The 21,418-nt window shown below is 36.7% G+C and overlaps 2 protein-coding genes across 2 annotated transcripts; both read left to right on the plus strand.

Moving 5' to 3' along the window:
* Positions 1-214: 214 nt before the first annotated feature.
* On the plus strand, positions 215-4,053 carry trim35-28 (tripartite motif containing 35-28). The gene is made up of 6 exons (XM_016283513.1): positions 215-787; positions 910-1,005; positions 1,108-1,338; positions 1,965-1,987; positions 3,012-3,130; positions 3,209-4,053. The coding sequence occupies exons 1-6, from the start codon at positions 359-361 to the stop codon at positions 3,742-3,744; spliced, it is 1,434 nt and encodes a 477-aa protein (XP_016138999.1). The 5' UTR covers positions 215-358; the 3' UTR covers positions 3,745-4,053.
* A 2,718-nt stretch (positions 4,054-6,771) lies between these two features.
* On the plus strand, positions 6,772-18,817 carry epb41b (erythrocyte membrane protein band 4.1b). Its single transcript, XM_016283514.1, has 26 exons — positions 6,772-7,021; positions 7,370-7,474; positions 7,602-7,644; positions 7,728-7,803; positions 8,185-8,403; positions 8,492-8,579; positions 8,984-9,136; positions 9,301-9,398; positions 10,438-10,589; positions 10,820-10,921; positions 11,158-11,241; positions 11,736-12,359; positions 12,503-12,625; positions 13,978-14,268; positions 14,351-14,548; positions 14,633-14,899; positions 15,345-15,560; positions 15,635-15,898; positions 16,258-16,368; positions 16,472-16,720; positions 17,096-17,269; positions 17,363-17,535; positions 17,629-17,658; positions 17,743-17,799; positions 17,888-18,076; positions 18,553-18,817. Exons 1-26 carry the CDS (start codon positions 6,965-6,967, stop codon positions 18,607-18,609), a joined length of 4,200 nt encoding a protein of 1,399 aa, XP_016139000.1. The 5' UTR covers positions 6,772-6,964; the 3' UTR covers positions 18,610-18,817.
* The last annotated feature ends 2,601 nt before the right edge of the window (positions 18,818-21,418 follow it).

Raw genomic sequence — 21,418 nt, forward strand, 5'->3', positions numbered from 1 at the left:
TCAAACCCCCTTGCACACAGTTTCCAGGAAACATGTCGTTCAAACTGGAAACCGTAGCAAAACGGTGCACACCGGTTTGAGCTTGAGCTTGCCCGAGGTCTGGACGAAAAGGCAGACAAACTTGTTTGACTGTTTGCACTTTTATTTTATTTTCTGGTATCTCTCCCGCCCACTTTCACATACGTGGAAGTTGCCAGGAATAAGACGAAAACAGGTAGATCTTCTCGCCCTTAACAAATCGCTTCCTTCCTAAACAAGTTGAACTTTTTAAACGCAGGAGGACCGATGTTTTAAACAGCTCTGCGATTTTTAAACCCTACCGTGAAAATATTCTTTAGTGAAAGTACAAGCTAACAACATGGCAGACCACAGTGACGAGGATATCACAGACAGGCCATCTCTTCTAGAGTCAGACTTGACGTGTCCTGTGTGCAAAGACATTTTTAGGGAACCCGTGTTGCTCTCGTGTAGCCACAGTTTCTGCCAGGAATGCCTGGAGGGCAGCTGGAAGAACCAGTCGAAACCGCAGTGCCCGCTGTGCAGAAAATGCTGCGACGGAGAGACACCGATTCCTAACCGCGCATTAAAAAACACCTGCGTAACCTATAAAAAGGAGAGGAACTGGAGAGGACAAGGTACTGGTGTAGATGAAGTAATCTGTGGCTTGCACCAGCGGCCCTTCCAGCTCTTCTGCATTAAAGACGAGGAACCCGTGTGCGTCGACTGCGTGACTCTTCATCCAGGACACGAGCTGGTGCCTATAGAGCGAGGAGTGCCTTTCTGCAAGGTGAGCAGAGCTCATTGCTTTTTCCACATTGTGGTATAAAAAACAACCCACTTCGTGTTACAGCTACTGAAATGAATACTGACCTTTTTATGGAAATACTTCTAACGTGCAATGCTTTATAGGATGAGCTTAACATGAAAATCAAAATACTGGAAAGTAAGCAGGACTCCTTCAAAAGGATGAAAAAAAGATATAAAGACACAATCTCCTTTATTGAGGTTAGCAGTCTCCAAAAACGTTTTGAAGGCCAAACACATCAATGCAGTGAAATCTTAATAATTTTGAACTAATGCTTGTTCCACTTCTCCGTATTGTTCCAGAGCCAGACTAAGGATGCGGAGAATCAAATCAAAGAGGAGTTTGAAAGACTCCATCAGGTCCTACGTGATGAGGAGACGTCTAGAATAAATGCTTTGTATAGAGAAGAAAATGAGAAGAAGCAAATGGTGAATGAGAAGATTGATATCATCAGCCACGATATCACAGCTCTTGCTGAATTGATTCAGTCGGTAAAGAGGGAAATGGGAGCGGAGGATTTGACATTTCTTCAGGTACGATTTTTTATTTAATAACTTTTGTATGTGTTAATAATTAAACATACTCTGTTTACCAGCTGTAAACAGGATACACTTATGCATCCATACTTTTTAACAGATCTGGCTTGTGTTATTTTCAATATGTAGATTACAGGCAGAAACCTCTAGACTAATCGCTGGTGGGTCAATGACAAAAAAAGTGTCTATAATAAAAAAAAAGAGAAAAAATCTAGATTTAAACACATGTACCAAGCTCTTAGAAGTGTATTTTAAGAAACCATTTTTAAGATAAGTTTAAATTCACTGACTCTAAAAATGTCAGGTCATTCTGTCTTGTCCAAATCCTTTCAAAATTAATGTAATGTCATTGTTTATGCCCCACGCCTTACCAAACAAACAAAAAATATCAGAATATTCCAGTCATTGTATGTATGAATTGCATTTTTAATGGCCAATGCCGAAAAATCTATCTTCAGTCTAGATTTAAAAATGGCAAGTGTAGAAGAGGACTTGACATGAAATCTCGTCATTGACCCTTTACATTTATACTGGCAGGTTTTCTCACGCTTTAACATAACTGATAACGAAATCAGACATGTCCCACATTCAGCTCTTATGAATCAACTTTTCTTCTTCCACAGAATTTCCAGAGGCTAAAAAGACGGTATGTGCCTTTTTATTTTATCAAATGTTTCTTAGGTCTGCTTTGCTATGAATTGCTTGCTTAATACCACTATAGATAAGTCATATTTAAAACGTATATTAAAGTCCACATGAAATAAAAATTCACCCCATCTAGATTCTAAATTCATGTTATAGATCCTAAAGGGTAAGAAAATTACTGAACGTGATTAATGAAAATGTCCCTTGTAACGGAATTATCCCTGATTACTTAAGTACTCTTGAGATTTACAGTACAATAGGGTTTGGTGAAAAACAAACCAAAATGTAATTTATAATTTATCAAAATCCTGACCATTAGCTGTTGGTCTGTTGTGCTCGACTGCACATTCATGACATTTGCTCAGGGAAAGCACACCAGCGTGCCATTTTGAGAAATAGGTTTAATAATAACACAAAACACAATGCCTAGATAAACCCAAAGAAGTATTCATGTACATTTGTTCACAAAGAAGTCACTTTCAAAGCAAGCAACTTTCTGTTGGTCAACATGGCAAATTTTCATGACCAACTTGAAACCGTTGCAAAATCTGAGTGGGGAAATCCTTTGCCCTCATGCCAGAAATTCCAGTAGCGTAGATTCCTATTGAAACTGGATTTCACCCATGAAAAATTCGGCAAACAACAGTAAATGTGACCGCACCTTTAATGTGAACAATTTATCCGTGCATGTGTTTTTTTTACCTCATAATGTTTTATTAAAATGGCATAACTGGACCTTACGGTGAAAATGACAGACTTCTCTATGAATGCAGAACTTCTCCAAAAGCTCATGTTCATCCATCTGTACTTTTGAACGCAACACCCACGTCTGAAATTTCAAACAACTGATGCATCGAACCAACTCCCCATTCTGCATATTTTTCTTTTTCAATAAATTGTTTCGGATGTATGTAGCAATAGGGGAGACTAGATCTGTCAATACTTCTGTTTTGTTGTGACTGTAATTTAGCTGTGTGTAAGAGGTTGAACGTAAGGTAAAGATGATCTCTTGATGTCTGTCACAGAACCCAGTGGACTGGTGAGGAACCAAAGAAGATTCAAGGAGCTCTCATCAACATGGCCTTGCATGTAGGCGCTTTGGGTTACAAAGTCTGGGAAAAGATGCTGTCTCATGTCACATGTTGTGAGTGCACTTTTCACCTCGTCTAAAATGTGTGTAAGATTAACTTTGTGAATCACTGTAACATTGTTTTGTCTGCAGTGCCTGTAATCCTGGATCCCAACACAGTCTCTCCCTGGCTCTCCATATCTCCTGATTTTTCCAGTGTGCAACAGAGTTTGGAAAGACAGACCTACCCAGACAACCCTGAGAGGTTTGATCCCTGTGTTTTTGTCCTTGGCTCAGAGGGTTTCTCCTCAGGACGCCACCGTTGGGAGGTCCGTGTGGCTGACCACCCCAAATGGATCTTGGGTGTATGCAAGGAGTCAGTGGTTCGGAAGAGGAAGTTCACAGTAACAACAACAGCCGGAGTGTGGACCATCGGTATGAGTAAAGGAGTCTACAGTGCACTGACCACTCCACGCACTGAGCTGAATCTAGAGAGAAGGCCTGAAACCATCAGGGTAAAGGTCAATATGGAGAAGGGAGAGGTGTCCTTCTGGGATACAGGCAACAACAAGCACCTATGTACATATAATGATAAGTTCACTGGAAAGCTGTTCCCCATCTTTGGCCCAGGGCTCCAGAGTACACCCATCACTATCTTGCCTGCTAAAGTGACCATACACAAACAATAAGTAAATATGCTTTGTTTCTTTAACATCTAAGCCTGGTGAGACTGAAGAGTCTAAAACCTTCACTAAAGTTGCTACTTAGTTTGAACAGAATTCAAGGAACATTTAGGATTCAGTAGAAGTTAATCTCAGTCAGCAGCATTTCAAACAGGACATCAACCATGACACTGTAATGCCATAAACCCTTAAACAAGTGTAATTTAAACTGTTACAGATAAAAAAAGTTTAAAAAGAAGAATGAATGTAAGTGCTTTCATTTCAACTGCAGCACCATAACTGTGAGCCTTAATTTTTGCTGCTTCTTTTTTTTTTTTTTTTTTTTTTTAAGAAAACAAGGGACAAATTGAAATTTTTTTTCTGGTAATTAACGTGATGCCACAAATGTTGTTGTTTGTGAATAACTTGTACTGGACATGGAAAATTCATTTAAATGAGAATGGGAAAGAAAGAAATGGAAACTCAAAGGAGGTGAACAGCATATTCTGATATATTATACTAAAACATATGTCATGATTCATGTTTATTTTTTATTTTTTCCTCCATATTATGTTTGTGTGATTTGCTATGTCAGGGTGAAGGTATTTTTTTCCTTGTCCTCCACAATGTAAATGGCTTTATTGCTGCTAAAACACTATTGATCATTCAGTAGGGAATGTCTTTTATATCAATCTACTTAAAACCATACTATTGTTGAATGATAGGGGTCAACATAAAAGTTGAACCTGAACAACTCTATTTCAGCCATTATCTTTTTTTGTTTAAAGACAATTGTTTTCCATTTTTATTTGCCATTTAATTGTGCCAGGTATATTTAATTACAATTATACAGTACAGCTTTTGATATTAGCGGGGGTGATAGTTAAAGAACCAACGTTTAATTAAATAATAACAAAAATTATCTCACTTATCAGACTGAATGTGTTTTGTGGTTTTTTTCTGTCTCCAGCAGCATTTCAGTTTAATGTCTTCCAGTCAAAAAAGGAACACTACATTGGTTAATAATAGAAAAATCTCATTAAGATTAGCTAAGACTGATGTCCAACTTATTGTGAAAGTGCATGTTTTGAATAAATTGTTGGAAGTGTTAAAAGTATGCCAGTATTGCGGTAAACAGCCTTTTCAACCACAAAACAGATTCATATGTGGGATTTTCAAAACTAAAAGGTTATTTTGCATGTTGGCTTTAATTAACAGAGTTTATCATTAGACCCTAATGCATTTTGCAATAATCTGACAGCTGGACAGTTGCAAAAACAGCTGCTATGTTAAAACTCTGTCTAAAGAACTAGTCCGATCAACTAGCCGTTAGCCAAGGGATAATCAGTCCAGCCACTGGTCTTAAATGTCTTTTAGGCTGTACATGTGTAAAAGTATGACAGTTATAGTGTAATCTATCTTGAGTTTCTTTACTTTCACTTTACTTTCAGTCATTTAGCAGACGCTTTTATCCAAAGCGACTTACAAATAAGTTTCTCTATACTTTTATCTATACTTTCCTCTGCACTGAGAGACATAACAGACAGAAGACTGCTCTGGTATTCATTTGTCCAAGACAATGCATACACACATTTAATAGTAATATCAAATTGCACGTATATATAATGTTAAATAGAAGAAAGGCCCCAGCCTCCCCATGACCTTACATAGGAGTAGAGGTTTAGAGAATGGATAAATTGATGGAAAAGCTTGCACAGTCCCATATTTAGACTCAAGTACCCCTCATATCAGTAAACGTGGTAGGAATATATCTGTGTCTGTGGAGGCTGTAGCTCTTCACTTTGAAGTTAGCTACTAAAGAATAAAAAGGTTGTTAGCTGTGTTATTGGAGGAGATGTGTTCAAAATAGTGTTTTCAGTTTTGTTTAAGATACTGGGTCTGGTTTCATCTTCACAATTCATCTCTGTACTAACGTCATAGGAATTTGTGTTGATCCTCCACCCTTGTCACAGATAGTTTGTGAGAGCTTCTACATGAGAAGAAGGCCAATAAACACCTCACATTTACAGGTAAATCAATCATTCAAATCTTCTATTATTTTTATCTTCCATTAAGTTTTATCTTCCATTATTTTCCCTACAGAGTTGTTTAATATGGATTATGCAAAGGAAATAATAAGTAGTCATTTTCAACTTGAAAGAAAAATGTAAAGTACAAATCTTAAAAATGATGCAGATTTTATGATTGCTGATTGTTATTTAAAGCCGCAGTCGGTAACTTTTGGCGCTCAAGCGGTTAATCAACAGAACTGCGTGCGTCTTGCGGAAGAACATTGTAGCCGGAGCTACTTCTCTCTGTTTGTCTATGGCGAATCACGCAGGTACTGGGCTACTCCGCAGCGGTACCTAACCGAACCAGTCTAAATAGTCCGAATATAAACACTTATTATAGGTGTGTACCGTAGTGATTCAGGACAAAAACACGGTTTGGAAAATGGATTCATGGTGTACTCGCTTATTGTATACATTTTGTAAATTTTGAACACAAAAAAGTTATGGACTGCAGCTTTAACAATGTGAGTGACAAAGAATATTCCAAATTCGTCAGGATATTTGAATTCTAAAAAAAAGTTGAAATAAATGGTTAACATTAATATTATTTTTCAAACTACAACATTATTTATATAAACCAAGTATTATTTAAAAGGTCATTTCAAGCCATGCAGTGCATATCATGTTAACAGTATCACTGCGCCCATATTTTGTCATGAGATGTTGCGTGAGGGAAGAGTTGCATGAAGATTTTCGGTTCCCCACCCATTCTTATCAGTTTATCTCAGTCAGAAGAGAGCGGGTAACATCATATTAAAAACTGTAAATGATCCATTTTTACTGAAGTGATTCCTCTTTGCCTGCTCTTTCTCCAGTCATGATGGACAAATAAATTCATGTGTATCATGTGATGACTGACCCCCTCACTCATTGCTGTAAACAGGCATGTGTATTTGTATGTGAGCTGGGGGAAGGGGCCATATCTTTCTAAAACACTCATACTATCACAAAACGGGACAGTGCAGGAGGGCAGGGCCTCTTATGATGCCGCATACAGACATGTGCTGCTACACTATAGAACCGCAGTAACATGAATGTGAATTAAACTGCAGTTCTGAAGAGAATTGAACGTTTGCAGCTCATTCCCTGATATATAAAGTGGGGGGAGAGTATGAGACTGACTGAATTCCACCACCAGAGGAATAAATAGAAGAGAAGAGAAAGGTTTGAGAGACATGTTGCAGTGCCGAGTGAATTTCCTGGATGACACCAACTTTGTGTGGGAGCTGGAGGTACAAAGACCTTCTCTCTGTATAATGATATTATAATAATATATCTTATAATATCCTAAAATAATGTCTTAATAATGAATTAAGTTTATTTTTCTTACTCAACTAGCAAATATTTTCTAAGTAGAAATATATCAATTAATGAGATTCATGCTTAAAACCAAAAACAAAACTATAAGTAAATTAATAAATAAATAAATAATAAGGTATATTGACTGGAAACCAGTCTTATATTATTCAGATAAGTACATTTATTTTGTTTTAAGAATGTTTAGATATTTTTACTGTAAAGATTAAAAGACATTAAAAATACAGATATTAACAATAAAATTCTCTTTTTTTCATCCACAGAGAAATGCACTGGGACAGGATCTCTTTAATAAAGTTTGTGAACACCTTGACCTGTTGGAGAGGGATTATTATGGTCTGGTCATGTGGGATTCTCCTAGTACCCGGGTATTTATTCTTTTTTTTTTATATCAGGCTTACATATAGAGATTCTATTATATTAAATATTTGATCAATTAAAACTACTTATTTTAAAAAAAATTTTAAAAGTATTATTATTCTGTGTTTATTTCAGGTATGGCTGGACTGTGCCAAAGAGATCCGAAAACAGATAAAAAGTATGTGTGTTTGTTTGTTTTAGTGGATGGTAAAGATTCTTGTGTTTTCATCTCTGTGTCTATTCCCTGTATGTTGGTTTCAGGTCCAGTAACTGAATTCTTTGTCAGCATCAAGTTTTACCCACCTGATCCCTCCATTCTAGCTGAAGACATCACAAGGTACAATAAGACACACAAACTATCCAGATATTCAAAACTTAACTGAAATCTGACTTATTTACACTATTTTCTAATGTTTCCTCGCTCTGTTGCATTCAGATTTATCCTTGTTCTGTCTCTGTACTATTTGTTTTTGCTTGGATTAGCATTTTTTTAAAGTGTTTGTGAAGCAACCTTGAAATCCTGAAAGGCTCTATATGTAAATTTAGATTCAAAGTATCATTATTATTTTATTATTATTATTATTAAACAAATACACCAAACTCCTTGAGACTGTTTGAATATATGTTGTGTATATACAGAGTAGTTACGTTGATATGTTTGTGCATGTTTTTCTTTCTGTGTTGACTGAACACTCACTATTCTGTGTAATTCTCTCAGATATCTCCTGTGTCTTCAGCTGAGGAAAGATATTCTGATTGGCCGACTGCCCTGTCCACCAGACATCCTGGCTCTGTTGGGTTCATACACAGTTCAGTCAACAATTGGTGATTATGACCCAAATCTCCACAAGAACAACTATGTCAGTGAAATTGTTCTTGCACCCAATCAGAGTGAAGAGTTGGAGGAGAGAATAATGGAGCTGCATTCCACATACAGGTATCCTGTACCAACAATCAAACTCACACATATGTCCTCTAACACATACAAAACAACAGAAATTTGTATAATTTCTTTTATTGCACAGATTCATGAATCCTGCTCAAGCAGATAAGCTTTTCCTTGAGAACGCCATGGGGCTCCCCATGTATGGAGTAGACCTGCATCCTGCCAAAGTAACTTTATTTAGTAAACTCAAATTTGGAATATATTTGGAATGTCTTCATAGTATTTCATCCCAAAAATGGAAATTATGTCATCATTTATTTACCTCTATGTCTTTTCAAGCCTGTATAACTTCTTTCGTCTCTGGAATACAAAAGACGATAATTTGAAGACTATTTTTGTTCATACAATTAAAGTCAGTAGGGTGCAAAACAACATTGGACATTTACTCACCTTCTTTTTCCAAACATGTACAACTTTCTGTCTTCTTTTTGTTCCAAAGATGAAAGAAAGTGGGCTTGAAACGACATAAAGTTAAATAAATGATGACAGAATTTTCATTTTTGGATGAACTGTTCCTTTAACATGACATGAACAGTGCACATCTTTAGTATAATGTTTGATATGTTCATAGGATGTCAATGATGCAGATGTGATGCTCGGCGTTTGCTCTGAAGGACTGATGGTATATGAGGATGAGATTAAAACAAATATATTCCTCTGGCCCAGAGTTCTTAAAATCTCCCACAAACGCAGCACCTTTCTTCTGAAGATGCGCCCTTCTGAGGTTGCACACTCATTTTCCATAACCATTCTCCATAACCCATTTATTTATTTTCTCCATATGTTAATGTTGGATTATGCATTCCTTTTACTCATCTGGTGTAGTGACAAACTCAGGAGTTTTGTTGTGTTTATGTGGGTTACATTTTTCCATGTGACCTGATTTAGCAGGATGAGTTTGAGGGTGCCTTCAGCTTCAGTTTGGCCAACTACCGAGCCTGCAAACAACTGTGGAAATGCTGTGTGGAACATCATAGTTTCTTCAGGTAAGTCCATGTATGTATGTGTATTACACCAGTGTTTCCCAACCTTTTTTTAGTCGCGGCACCCTTTGGAAATTTTAACAAACTTGTGGCACCCTACAAAATTAATTTTGTCACAATATTTGAATTTCTAACTTCGATATGATGATTTGAAAAGTATAGACATTCGGTAAAGCAGGGAAGAACTGCAGAATATAATCTCATACAGATATTTGTAATATTGTTAAAAAAAATTGTCCTTCAAAGGTGGCAATCAGTAGGCTAATTTCTAATGAAGAGACCAATTTATATGACAGATTTTAATGTAGGCTTTTATACATATGTAAACATGATTTAATTACCATTATAACTAGCTATCTCACAAATTTTTGCTCACTCAAGTGTTTTTTTAATTTTACACTGGGGTAATTGTGGTGCAGTAGCACTAGATAGCTTGATTTCAAACTTTGAATTGAATAAAAAATGACAAGTAAGCAGTCAGTAATAAAATAAGAACAAATAAAGAAATTAATAATGATAGCACAAATAAAAAATAACAACAGGCCTTCGAATTAAATAAATAGCTTTTTAGTTTTTCAGGTAGGTCTAACAGTAGGGTTAAGATATTAAACTTTTTTTTTATTTTTTTTATACCAATTATCCAAATAATGTTTAGTCCTAGAAAGCTATTATTATCAGAACACATGAGCATAACATGTGCAGCCGAAATTTCGGTGCATCTCTAATTATTGGCGACATCAGAAATGGATATTATATAATAGATTATATTTTTAAAAAAACATTTTAGCAATTTAAAAATATTCAAAAATGATTTTTTACACGGCACCCCTGCTCTCAGGGCACCCCGGTTGGGAAACACTGTATTACACAACCAAGGCTTAACAAGGTGCAGCAGTGTTTTGTATCATATGACCATTAGAAACACAAGGGGGCGCGCCAGTCAAATATATGCAAATACAGTATTCTATAGTAAAAACATGCTCATTGAACATCTATGGGAAGTTTCAAGTCATAAGACCATACCTCTGTATGTGTTTCTCAGAAACAGACTTCAAGACAAAAAAACAAAAAGTCTCCTGACCTTGGGTTCAAGGTTCTGTTACCATGGACGCACTCAGTCTGAGTGTCTGGAAGCCAGCGGCAACATCACTCGGGCCCCTCCACGATTCAGACGCTTTATCATCAAGAGAAAAGGCAACTATTGATTGATTGATCGATTGATTCATGCTTTAGTTTGGTTAGATATTTGATTTAGTAGGTTTATTTCTTTTTATTTAGTTTTTTAGATTTGTTTTTAGATAATTAGCTTTTTATTGATGTATTTTTTTGTGGATACGTGTGATTGACTAATTAAATGTTTGTTTGCAAACATGCAAGTAGTTGTTTTAGTTGGACAAAGGTAAATATGATATATCTCTTTTCAGGAAATGAAGAAATTCTGGATGTTTTAAAACAACCAATTCGGACAGAGTTGGATGACTGGTTCCTGGTCTATGGTCCAGATAAATGGCGCATTTCTACATCAGGTAAGGCATATTCAAATAATTAAAATAATAATCTAAATGAACAACAAATACATTTGATCTCATGCCAAACACATATTAATTTAATTTATTTTAATTAATAATTCATGTGTTTTAAACATATACATAGTCATTTGCATTATACATTGTTTTGGTCTAGTCTTTTCCCTTCTCTTTCTTTTTGAAAATATTGAAATATTGAAAAATATTTTCTGATGAACTGAAAACATCCTGTACAGATGATGTGATGCTAGAAAGTGAGAAGCTGCAGGAGTGGAAGCATCATGTGGATGATTGGTGTGTCCTCCTTGACGGCAGCCCATGTAAGTCTTTTTAACACTCCCAAAAGACCACTGTGGACATTATAGAAGGGCTTTATTCGGTGCCGTTGGTGCCACACATCCATGGCCAACTAAACATGCACAGACTCTGATAGAAATATAGATAGATAGATAGATAGATAGATAGATAGATAGATAGATAGATAGATAGATAGATAGATAGATACATACATACATACATACATATTTGATAACTGTCAATTCTATTTTTTTTTTTAAAAAGCTTGAACATAACTTAGGCTTTCTCACTTTCACCACATACCAAAAAGTCAAGCCAACACTGGTAATCAACCAAATTTGTTGACATAAGGATAAAAGGGCAAGCTGGGCTGACATTTCTCAAAACATTCATGAAGAAATGTCCAAGTCCCACTGGACTGATGTGCATAAATAAATATTTTAGTTTCCGTTTAAACTTTGCATTGCCTGAAGGAAAAAGCTTTGATTGATGGTAATTTTGCTTTATTTTGTTCCAGTTTTACTATCAGGCATCCAGCAGCCCCTTCAGACTGAAGAACAGAGAGGAGATTTGGAAGTTGTGAGGGAGTCAGAAGAGCGGCTCACAGATGAGCATGTGATAACACAAACATATAAAGTTCAGGTCATCCAGGAGGGGTCTGACATTATTGAGAAAGAACTTCCTGATTTTGAATTAAAACAGGAAATCATGAAACCTCTAAAGGAGACACTCAAAGAAGAAGTACTAGAAGTCCATAGAGAAAGAATACAAAGGGTAGTAATCACTAAACAGTGGACACAGGAGGTCAGCTCTTTGGTGGAATCACAAGAAGATGTAGACAAAAAGATGGTGGAGAGGGTGGAGATGTTAGAAAGATGTGTAATGATCACCGAAAAGAAGACACTGGGATCTGAGGACACTTTCGAGAGAATGAAAATCATGGAACAGAGACTAGAAAAGGTGGACGCTATCGAGCGAAAGCTAGTTGAGGTGGAAGAGCTGAGGTTTGGATTACAGGATGTGGAAAGTTTGGAACAAAGGTTGCAGCAAGTTGAGAAGGAGGAGCTTCAACGAGCAGAGACAGATGATTGGTACATTTTACTAGATCACATGTCATTGATGCCTTCAGCTACCCCCACAGGTATGTCATGTGAACAGCTGCGCATCTGTCACCAGAAATTGTGTTCACAGCTTTTCATCAAATGCTTGAAATGCTTTAAATTTCAAAGTTAATCGAAATGCCTCAGGTGAAAACTGAGAATGTCATATATCACATTTTATCAGGAGGAGTTCAAGAAGATTTGCAACAGATAGTATATAACCCCAAACCAATGAAGAAATATGACGATTGGTACATTCTATTTGATGTGCTTCCACAAACCATGAAAATATCGTACCCCCTTCCAGGTATACTTTTACGTTTAATTAACCAGCTCTCTGAAATACTGTATTCTGATTGGTCCATTGCACCATCTAGCTGTCAGATATCATATATCATATTTACCATCGTCCAACTAAAACAGGGCTATTCAATTAGTTTCAATTGGGGGCTGGATTATCAAATTGAACATTTGAAGGGGGCCAAGGGGGTGGGGGGGTCGTCCAGATTTCTTTCTGGGGGGCCTATAAAATTAGAAATTAAATTTAAATGCATATTCAGCAGTAAAATGAACTAATATTACCAACACCAACATCAATAAAAGGTTAACATCAGTGCTGTCTGTCAATCGATTAAAAAAATTAACTAATCACACATTTTTCTGTAATTAATCGATTAATTGTATATTAATATATTGTCAAAATTTCACATTGATCCTCCAAATTAAAGTAAAAACAACATAATAATGGAATATTTTACTTAGCCTATGTGTTTAATGGCATCTCTTTACTAAGTAGCCTATTATTAACAAAGGCCATATTTTTGATATACCAATACTGCTACTGATGTCTCTATTAACTGCATTTTCACCTCAATTTTAGCCATTAATTATAGCCATTCAACATTACAGTATAATTAAAAGCCATTATTTTTAACATTTAATAGGCTCTGAAAAATATAACAACTTTTATTTTAAGTGACCTTATAACAGTCTTCACATAAAATATAAATTGTTTATGCATAAACTATATAGATGAATCTTTATTCAATCTACGAAAGTTAATCAGCGACTAGAGCAGTCCAGTTCTCTTTTTCTTTTGTTCTGTGATTTACATCAATGACAGACTTCATCAGATTTCACTTTAAAAGCAGTGCTGTCACTTTAAAACCTGACTCAGTTATCCATTAGTTGTGGCAATTGATGAATTTGGAACCACATAGGCCTACATAGTAAGCTACTCTTAAGGCTGGTTCGCACAAAGAAAGATAACTGTAACAATAAAGTTTTAATAATCATTATACTATGAGAATAGTGAAGTTCACACCACAACTAGAACGATAATGACAGAGGAATCGTTGAAATCATTTTCAAAACCGTTATAGTTTTTTCTTAGTGAACGCTATACGAAAAAAACTAATTTACAAAAATAAACAAATAATCCATTTTTAAAATAGTTAAATTAATATTTAATGTTCTCATATTTATTTGGAGAGTGACTGTATTACTTACAGTATTAAGTTCCAACTGTTTACCTGTGAGTAGCTAAGCAAGTGTGTTTTTCCTGACCGCCCTTTATTATAACACCAGAAACATACATAAATAGGATTTTAAAATACTTCTCAACAAATGTCAACCACTAAAATGGGTTTCTGCTACCAGATGTGAGCAGATTCGTTCCTGAAGAAGATCAGGCTGAAGAAGAGAAGAGAGAGGTAGAGAGACAAATTCAGCAAGAGCTGGTGCCACCAGAGAAGACAAAAACACAGACTAGAGAGGAGGTGATTCAGAGCAGAGTGAAAACAGAGGAGGTCCAGAAAGAACAACACGAGCAGGTGACGGAGGATTATAGGAGACCACAGCCAGCTGTTCTTGAGCAGAGAGCAGCAGAGCCTCAAATAGACAAAGAGGATGACTGGTTTGTCGCTTTGGATGGTTCTCCTAAAAGATCAGGTACACATGCACACACACAACCATAATCATGCACTCGTGTAAAACACACAAATCAGTATATGATGGATTGTGTTTGTTTCAGTGTCCTCTGTTGAGATGTACGAGGAGACCCGAGAGGAGGTGATCCAGGCAAGAGTGAGAATAGAGCAAATAAAACAACAGGAGCAGGTGGATTATGGGAGACCACAGACAGTTATTCTGGAGCAGAAGTCAACACAACCTCAAAGAGATGTGGAGGATGTCTGGTTCATAATTTTTGATGTTTCTCCTAAAGAATCAGGTACAAACACTTCAAGAAGAATCAAGAACATACACGCATAAACACACATATCTTAACATGCCTAATGATATGTGTTTGTTGCAGAGCCCTTAGTGTATTCACAGCTGCGAGGTCCAAATATTGAGCTGTTTGAGGAGACCAGGGAGGAGGTGATTCAGAGCAGAGTGAGAACAGAGGAGCAAGTGATTGAGGTGATGACCGTGAGCGCTAAAGAACAAATAATAGTACCAGAGAGGAAGAGGACGAGCATCATACAAACCCCACAGTTTCCAGTCGTGCCCAGAGACATCGATGACGACTGGTTTCAGCTTTATGACAAAGTGCCGTATGAGCAGAAGAGTTTCCCTTCAGGTGAAGTACTTCTTGCTGCATGCATAATCACACTCAAATTCTGCCAGAACTTCCTGCACATTTGTGTGATGGATTCATTATTAGAGGGATAATTCACCCAAAAATTCTGTCATCAGTTATTTACCCTCATGTCACTGTATATTTGTATGATTATATATTTTTGTAAACGACGTTATTAAGCAGAATGTCCAAGCTGCACTTTTCTGTAACAAACATAAAAAGTAACTGTGACATTTGAGATCCAAAACACTGTGGTAGGGGAAGTTAATGTTAAGAAAAATAATCTTCAAGCAACATGATGGGAATGAGCAGATGTTGTGAGTGTAAGTTAAATGATATGTGACAAAGTAGAAAGTTAATGGATTTTTGCTCTAATGACTGACACAACTCAATATCATTGATGTGGTGATTTTTTATTGATAATGTGTAATTCCTGTCACTCCAGAGATTCGTGTTGTGTCTGTGGCTCCTTTGGAGGCTGAAGAAAAGAGAGCTGTGGAGAGAAGGAGAAAAGAGGAGGAGCAGATAAAACAACAGGAGCAGGTGACAGTGGTTTATAAAAGGCCAGAACCTGTTATTCTGGAGCAGAAAGCAGCAGAGCCTCAAAGAGACGTGGAAGATGACTGGTTCATCATTTTTGATGTTTCTCCTAAAGAATCTGGTACATACACTCACACACAACCACAAATGCACATATGTAACAAACACACAAATCAAAATATTCATCATACATTGTGCCCTCATCCCCACAACTGCAAGATCCAACTGTTGAGCTGTATGAGGAGACCAGGGAGGAGGTGATTCAGAGCAGAGTGAGAAAAGAGGAGCAAGTGATTGAGGTGATGACCGTGAGCGCTAAAGAACAAATAATAGTACCAGAGAGGAAGAGGACGAGCATCATACAAACCCCACAGTTTCCAGTCGTGCCCAGAGACATCGATGACGACTGGTTTCAGCTTTTTGACAAAGTGCCGTATGAGCAGAAGAGTTTCCCATCAGGTACAAGTAACACACATAACGGACTCTATCACATACATATAGCAACAATAATACAATAACAAACAAATAATAATAATAATAAAAAAATTGTAAAATGGCTAGAAGAAAACTGACTTTAAAAAAAAGACTTCTCAATACATTTGCAATATTAAACATTGACATTATTTGATGATTTCATTACATAAAACATTATTATAATAAAAAAATGTTTTACCCAATACTACTATCAATATTAATTAGTGCATGCTTCTCATAAAAGCAAGTTTTACATTTTTTTTATGAATTTATGGCACAAATAATTTCACAAGCTTCTCGTGATGGAAAACAGCAAACTCCACTGTTTCCTGTGCTTCTTTCAGATGTCAGAAGCAGAGATTTTGAGATGATTCCTGTCGGGGTTCAGGAGGTTGATGATGACTGGTTTGATCTTTTGGACACAGCACCTCCTGAGATGAGGAGCGTCCCTTCAGGTCATTAGAATAGCTGCATGTTTTATTCTCTATTCTATCCTGGTATTGCTTCAGGTGAGAGACATATTATAATTAGTAAAACCCTTATATGTTTGATCTATAGTTTCACTGGCTACTGAAGTGCGCAGGATGAAAGAACAGGAAGACAGAAGAATGAGACTGCAGCAGATGAGAGTGAGAGAGGAGGAGGAGGAGAAGGAGGAGAAGAGACTAAGAGAACAGGAGAAGCGAAAACAAGAGCTGGAAGCCAGAAGAGCGCAACCAGCTATTATTGTGAAAACAGAAACACAGCCTCAGATTGAAAAAGATGACGACTGGTTCATTCTTTTTGATGTTTCACCAAAAGAAATAAGTACATACACATTTTATATATTTTTAAATATGCACTACTGTTCAAAAGTTTGGGGTCAGTAAGATTATTTTAATGCCCACTAAGGTCAAATGTACAGTAAAAACAGTAATAATGTGGAATACTACAATTAAATTTTTTTTTACTATTTTAATATAATTAAAAAATGTCATTTGAATTTTCAGCATCATCACTCCAGTCTTGAGTGTCACATGATCCTTCAGAAATCATTCCAATATGCTATTTTGATGCTCAAAAACATTTCTTATTTTTATCAATGTTGAAAACAGTAACAACATCTAAGTGGGATAGATTATATTATCGCACAATTGGCAGTCTTTGTCAATAAATTCTTATTCTCAACTCTATTTAATAAAGTTGTTGCAGATGTCCTTAAAGTGGACAGGAGGGCTGAGGAAGAGAAGAGGAGAAGGGAAGAAGAGAGGAGGAAGCAGATACAAATAGAGGAAAGAACAAAAAAAACAGTACAACTGCGGACAGAAGTGGAGGATGACTGGTTTATCCTTATGGGCGATTCCCCTAAAGATTATGGTATGATTCACAAAAGACATCAGAAATGAATACTCTCTAATGTCAGTACATCTGTTAACATGTCTTCCTGAACTTTTCTTTCTCTGTCTCTAGTTCCAACTTTTCGACCCACACCTGTTATTTCCCCAGTGGCTCCGCCCAAACCCCGCCCACAGATCCCAACTGACCAACCACTGACTTCCACTCCGACTGCACAACCTGTGTCCATTACAAAAACCTATCAGGAGAAGACAAAAGACATTTGGAACATCACACTGGAGTCTGAGGTTACAAACACACACATACTACAAACGGCACATACACAAGAGCAACATGTCAAAGTTTCAATCCTGTAAAATCATCTTTCTCTCTCTTAACAGTCTGAGATCGAGCCGGTGCTTATGAGGAAGGTGAAACACTCATTCGTTTCTGCCATTTTTTTCATGTTCCTTCTTATCCAGAGCATATTAATCCACAGTCTTGTTTTTTTCTAGATAAGGAGAAGTGAAGGAGAGAGCGTCTATATTCGTCACAGCATTCTGATGCTGGAGGTGTGTGAAATTTATATTGGTTTTTCTGCTGAAGATTTAAGAAGGCTTGTCTAGTCTAATCAATCCTGCTCATATATGCTCTTATTAGGATTTTGATGTGTCCCATGAGATGATTTTGAAGCACTACGCCAGCATTACTGAACTTAAGCGTGACTTTATGGAGGTCAAGCAAGATTTCGGACCCACTGAATGGGACAGACGTCTTTCGTCATACTCACCTACAGCCAAAGCTCAGTTCCTGCATGCCAATGAAGAGATACTCATGAGAATGGGCTTAGTAAGTTACATATATTAACAAGCTATCTACAGCAGTGGTTCTCAACCAGGGGCCCCTACAAACTTCCAGGAGGGCCCCATAAGTCATATTAACATAATCCTACATAAAATACTAAAAACATTCAAATTAAAATTATATATTTATTTTAAATCATTAAAATTATATGATATGATATGAGTTTATTTAATTTGATTACAACAGAAGCACCAGCCAGCAGTGCATATCAGCTTAGATTAGAGGGTATTTTGAATACTGTCTTGGACAAAGGGGGGCCTTAGAGTCAAAAAGGTTGAGAATCACTAATGTACAGTATCTAGATGTGAGAGAAACATAGGGATTGGTCCAATTTCAAACAGCTTTATCATTCCACCTTTTAGATTAACAGACTCCTGTCTCTAAAGTCTTTCCAAGGAATGAGTTTAAACTGAAGAGAAAAGTCAGTGAACCCATGTTGACTGTAAAATCTTCTTTTGCAGACTGAAGACAATGGAAAAACAGTCTTGTTTCGCCCACGAGAGCTAATATATGTCTGAATTTAAACAGTTTGAACTTTGCCTTTAATCACTGCTGAAACATTCAAGTATGCGAATGTGTTGAAAAACCAAATGCTTTGCATGTTTTATAGAATATAATCCTCTTTTGCAGTTTTCTTCAGTTTGATCAATCTAATTTAACATAATTATTTATTTTTTTCTGCTTATACCTATTCAATTATATTCAAAAGGAATAAAAGCTGTCATATGCACTGCCAAATCTGAGGTGTTTATTCTTAGGTGTTTACTTCAAAATCTCTAAAAATATTTTTTATTTTAAACAATTATACTAAATTAAGTTGAATTTTTTTTAGATATTTAACTGTAAAACAAGACAGAATTACTAACAAGGAAAAACTTTATACTGTAGTTACAACTTCCTTACAACTTTAGTTACAACTCACTAGACCATACTACCCAGACCATCCTTCACCCCTTTAGTGTATAGTGAACTATTAAAGCAACTTTTAATCCACATTACTAAGCTCTTTTGCTGGGTACCAGACAGCTGTACTGGTTTTGCAGCAATCGCACAGTTCATGGTTAACCCAAACTAATCAAAATAGAGCATTAGTCGCCACTGTATGACTACATGTGACTCACACCACTTTGTGCTGTGACTTATAGAAGCTTGTCTTTCAGTCTCTAACAATTTCAACATGTTGGATGTAGAACTGTTAAGATAGGAGTTGGAGAAGCTGTTTGCATGCACACGTGTCTATTGTACTGTGTCTCACAGGTGGCCACCTTTCATATTCGCTCTGACATTTATGTGAACTATAAAGACCAGCACTACAAACACAATGACACATAGTGCAGTCTCTATTCTTTTGGGCATGTGTAGGTGGCACCACATTTAAAAATAGGATCATATATAATTGATTATTTAACATTCACATGAACAAAAATCGACAAAAAGCCTTATGTAACACTCACAAGTCAGGTAACAATCTATCAATCAAACGCTACAACACTGCATATGCATTTTACAAAGCAACTATATGAAAAAGACACTGGAATCAAGTGACAATACAAAGTAAGATTCATTCAAAACCTCTAAAAATCTAATCTCTAGTTACTCATCCACTTACATGAAAATCGACTATTTCTCTCAGAAAACCCTAGGCTAAGGGTTAACCTATGCTAAAGTGATTTTAAAGTGACAAAAAATGTAATTTGGGGATGGGTAAAATACAGAGTTTCTGGTTAATTGTGAACCAATTAATTGTGAATTATCGCAATAACGTATCTTAAAATCTCAAGATTGATCTTTTACTTTTTTTAGCACCATAGCAAAAGAAATAATCTTTAACCTGAGTTGCGAATGTGAGTTCCGTATACTGTGATTTAATAAAAAGACTGCACTGCGACATGATGACACAAAATAACTGCCTAGATAAAAAGACACACATTACCAGTGTAGTGCAATTCACGAACAAATGACTCGTATGAGTTTTTTTTTTTTTTTTTGGTGAATCAAAAACATACAGTGCGACCGTTGAAGCCTGATTCATGCAAATAAGCGGGTTCAAAATGACAAGCTAGCTTGAATCTGAAACACTATATAATTACAGCAATAACAGTGAAAGAACTGTAACCAAAATGGACCTTACACTCTAAAAAAATGCTGGGTTGTTTCAACCCAATGTTGGGTCAAATATGGACTAACCCAACTGTTGGGTTAAATTTTGGTTACATTTTTAAATTAGCTTTTTAACCCAACAGTTAGGTTAGTCCATATTTGACCCAACATTGGGTTGAAACAACCCAGCATTTTTTAGAGTGTATAATTAAAATACATCCAAATGAATCAGAATCTAATCAAATCGAGAAATCTGTTCTATACTCAGCCCTAACATCTTTTGGCTTGAATATATTCAATATATTCTCTATGTGGACCTTAGTGAGGACAACCGTCATAAAAGTCTACCGATCCTTTGGCTCTTCTTTGTTCAATGTCATTAGAGACTAATCTGCAAGGTTCACCTGTGTTAGCTCCACATTTGTTATATTTTCCACTCCCAAATTGTTCCGGTATGTCCGTTCAGGGAGAGGTGGAGGCACTGGGTCTGAGGAGCCAATCATACAGTCATTGAGTTTAATGGCAGGCAAGGCCAATCTTTCCATGTTTCTGCGATCTCGGAGGGGTGAGCAAGTTTCCAAGTTCACTTGACTGGAGCTACATGAGCCAGAGGATGGCGAAGAACACTTTAGGGTGGGAATTCCGGACCCTTCTTCTAAGCAATGGATGTTGAGTTCAGACAAGTCCAATGTATGTGCGTTGGTGTTGGTTTCTGTTTGTGAGAACCGGTTTGAATGATTATTCCTATGAGTTTGTACCAGTGGCAGGATCTCCTTGTCATCTTTATGTTGGTCTCGCTCATGACGTTGTTCTCGGTCACGATTTTCATAGAGAATTGTATTGGCACAAATAAAGATGAAAAGCCCCACCCCCACGATGACAGGACCAATCAGCTTCAGTTTCTCTGAAGCGGTGCGTCCTGTTGAAACGTGATGTGGTGTTTGTCTGCGGGGTTGATTGTTCCAGTACCCCCCCACAGCGATGCAGATTCCTACTATCAGCAAAACACCGGCAAACAACAAACAAGCTCCTGGTGCAGATCGCAAACGCAGTCCCCCAATTACAGGCCCTGTATCTGACCTTAAGGGCGGAGTCCCCAACTCTGGGGCTGTTATAGAGACTTTTTCATTTACCTCAGACATTCTCCTAAAAAAAGGGGGGGGGGGGGGGGGTGTTTTTTTTTTTTTTTTATAAAATTTTTACGGTTTTAAAAAAAAAAAAGAGGGG

The sequence above is a fragment of the Sinocyclocheilus grahami genome, unplaced genomic scaffold, assembly GCF_001515645.1.
Source record: "Sinocyclocheilus grahami isolate Dianchi unplaced genomic scaffold, SAMN03320097.WGS_v1.1 scaffold175.1, whole genome shotgun sequence".
NCBI lineage: Eukaryota > Metazoa > Chordata > Actinopteri > Cypriniformes > Cyprinidae > Sinocyclocheilus > Sinocyclocheilus grahami.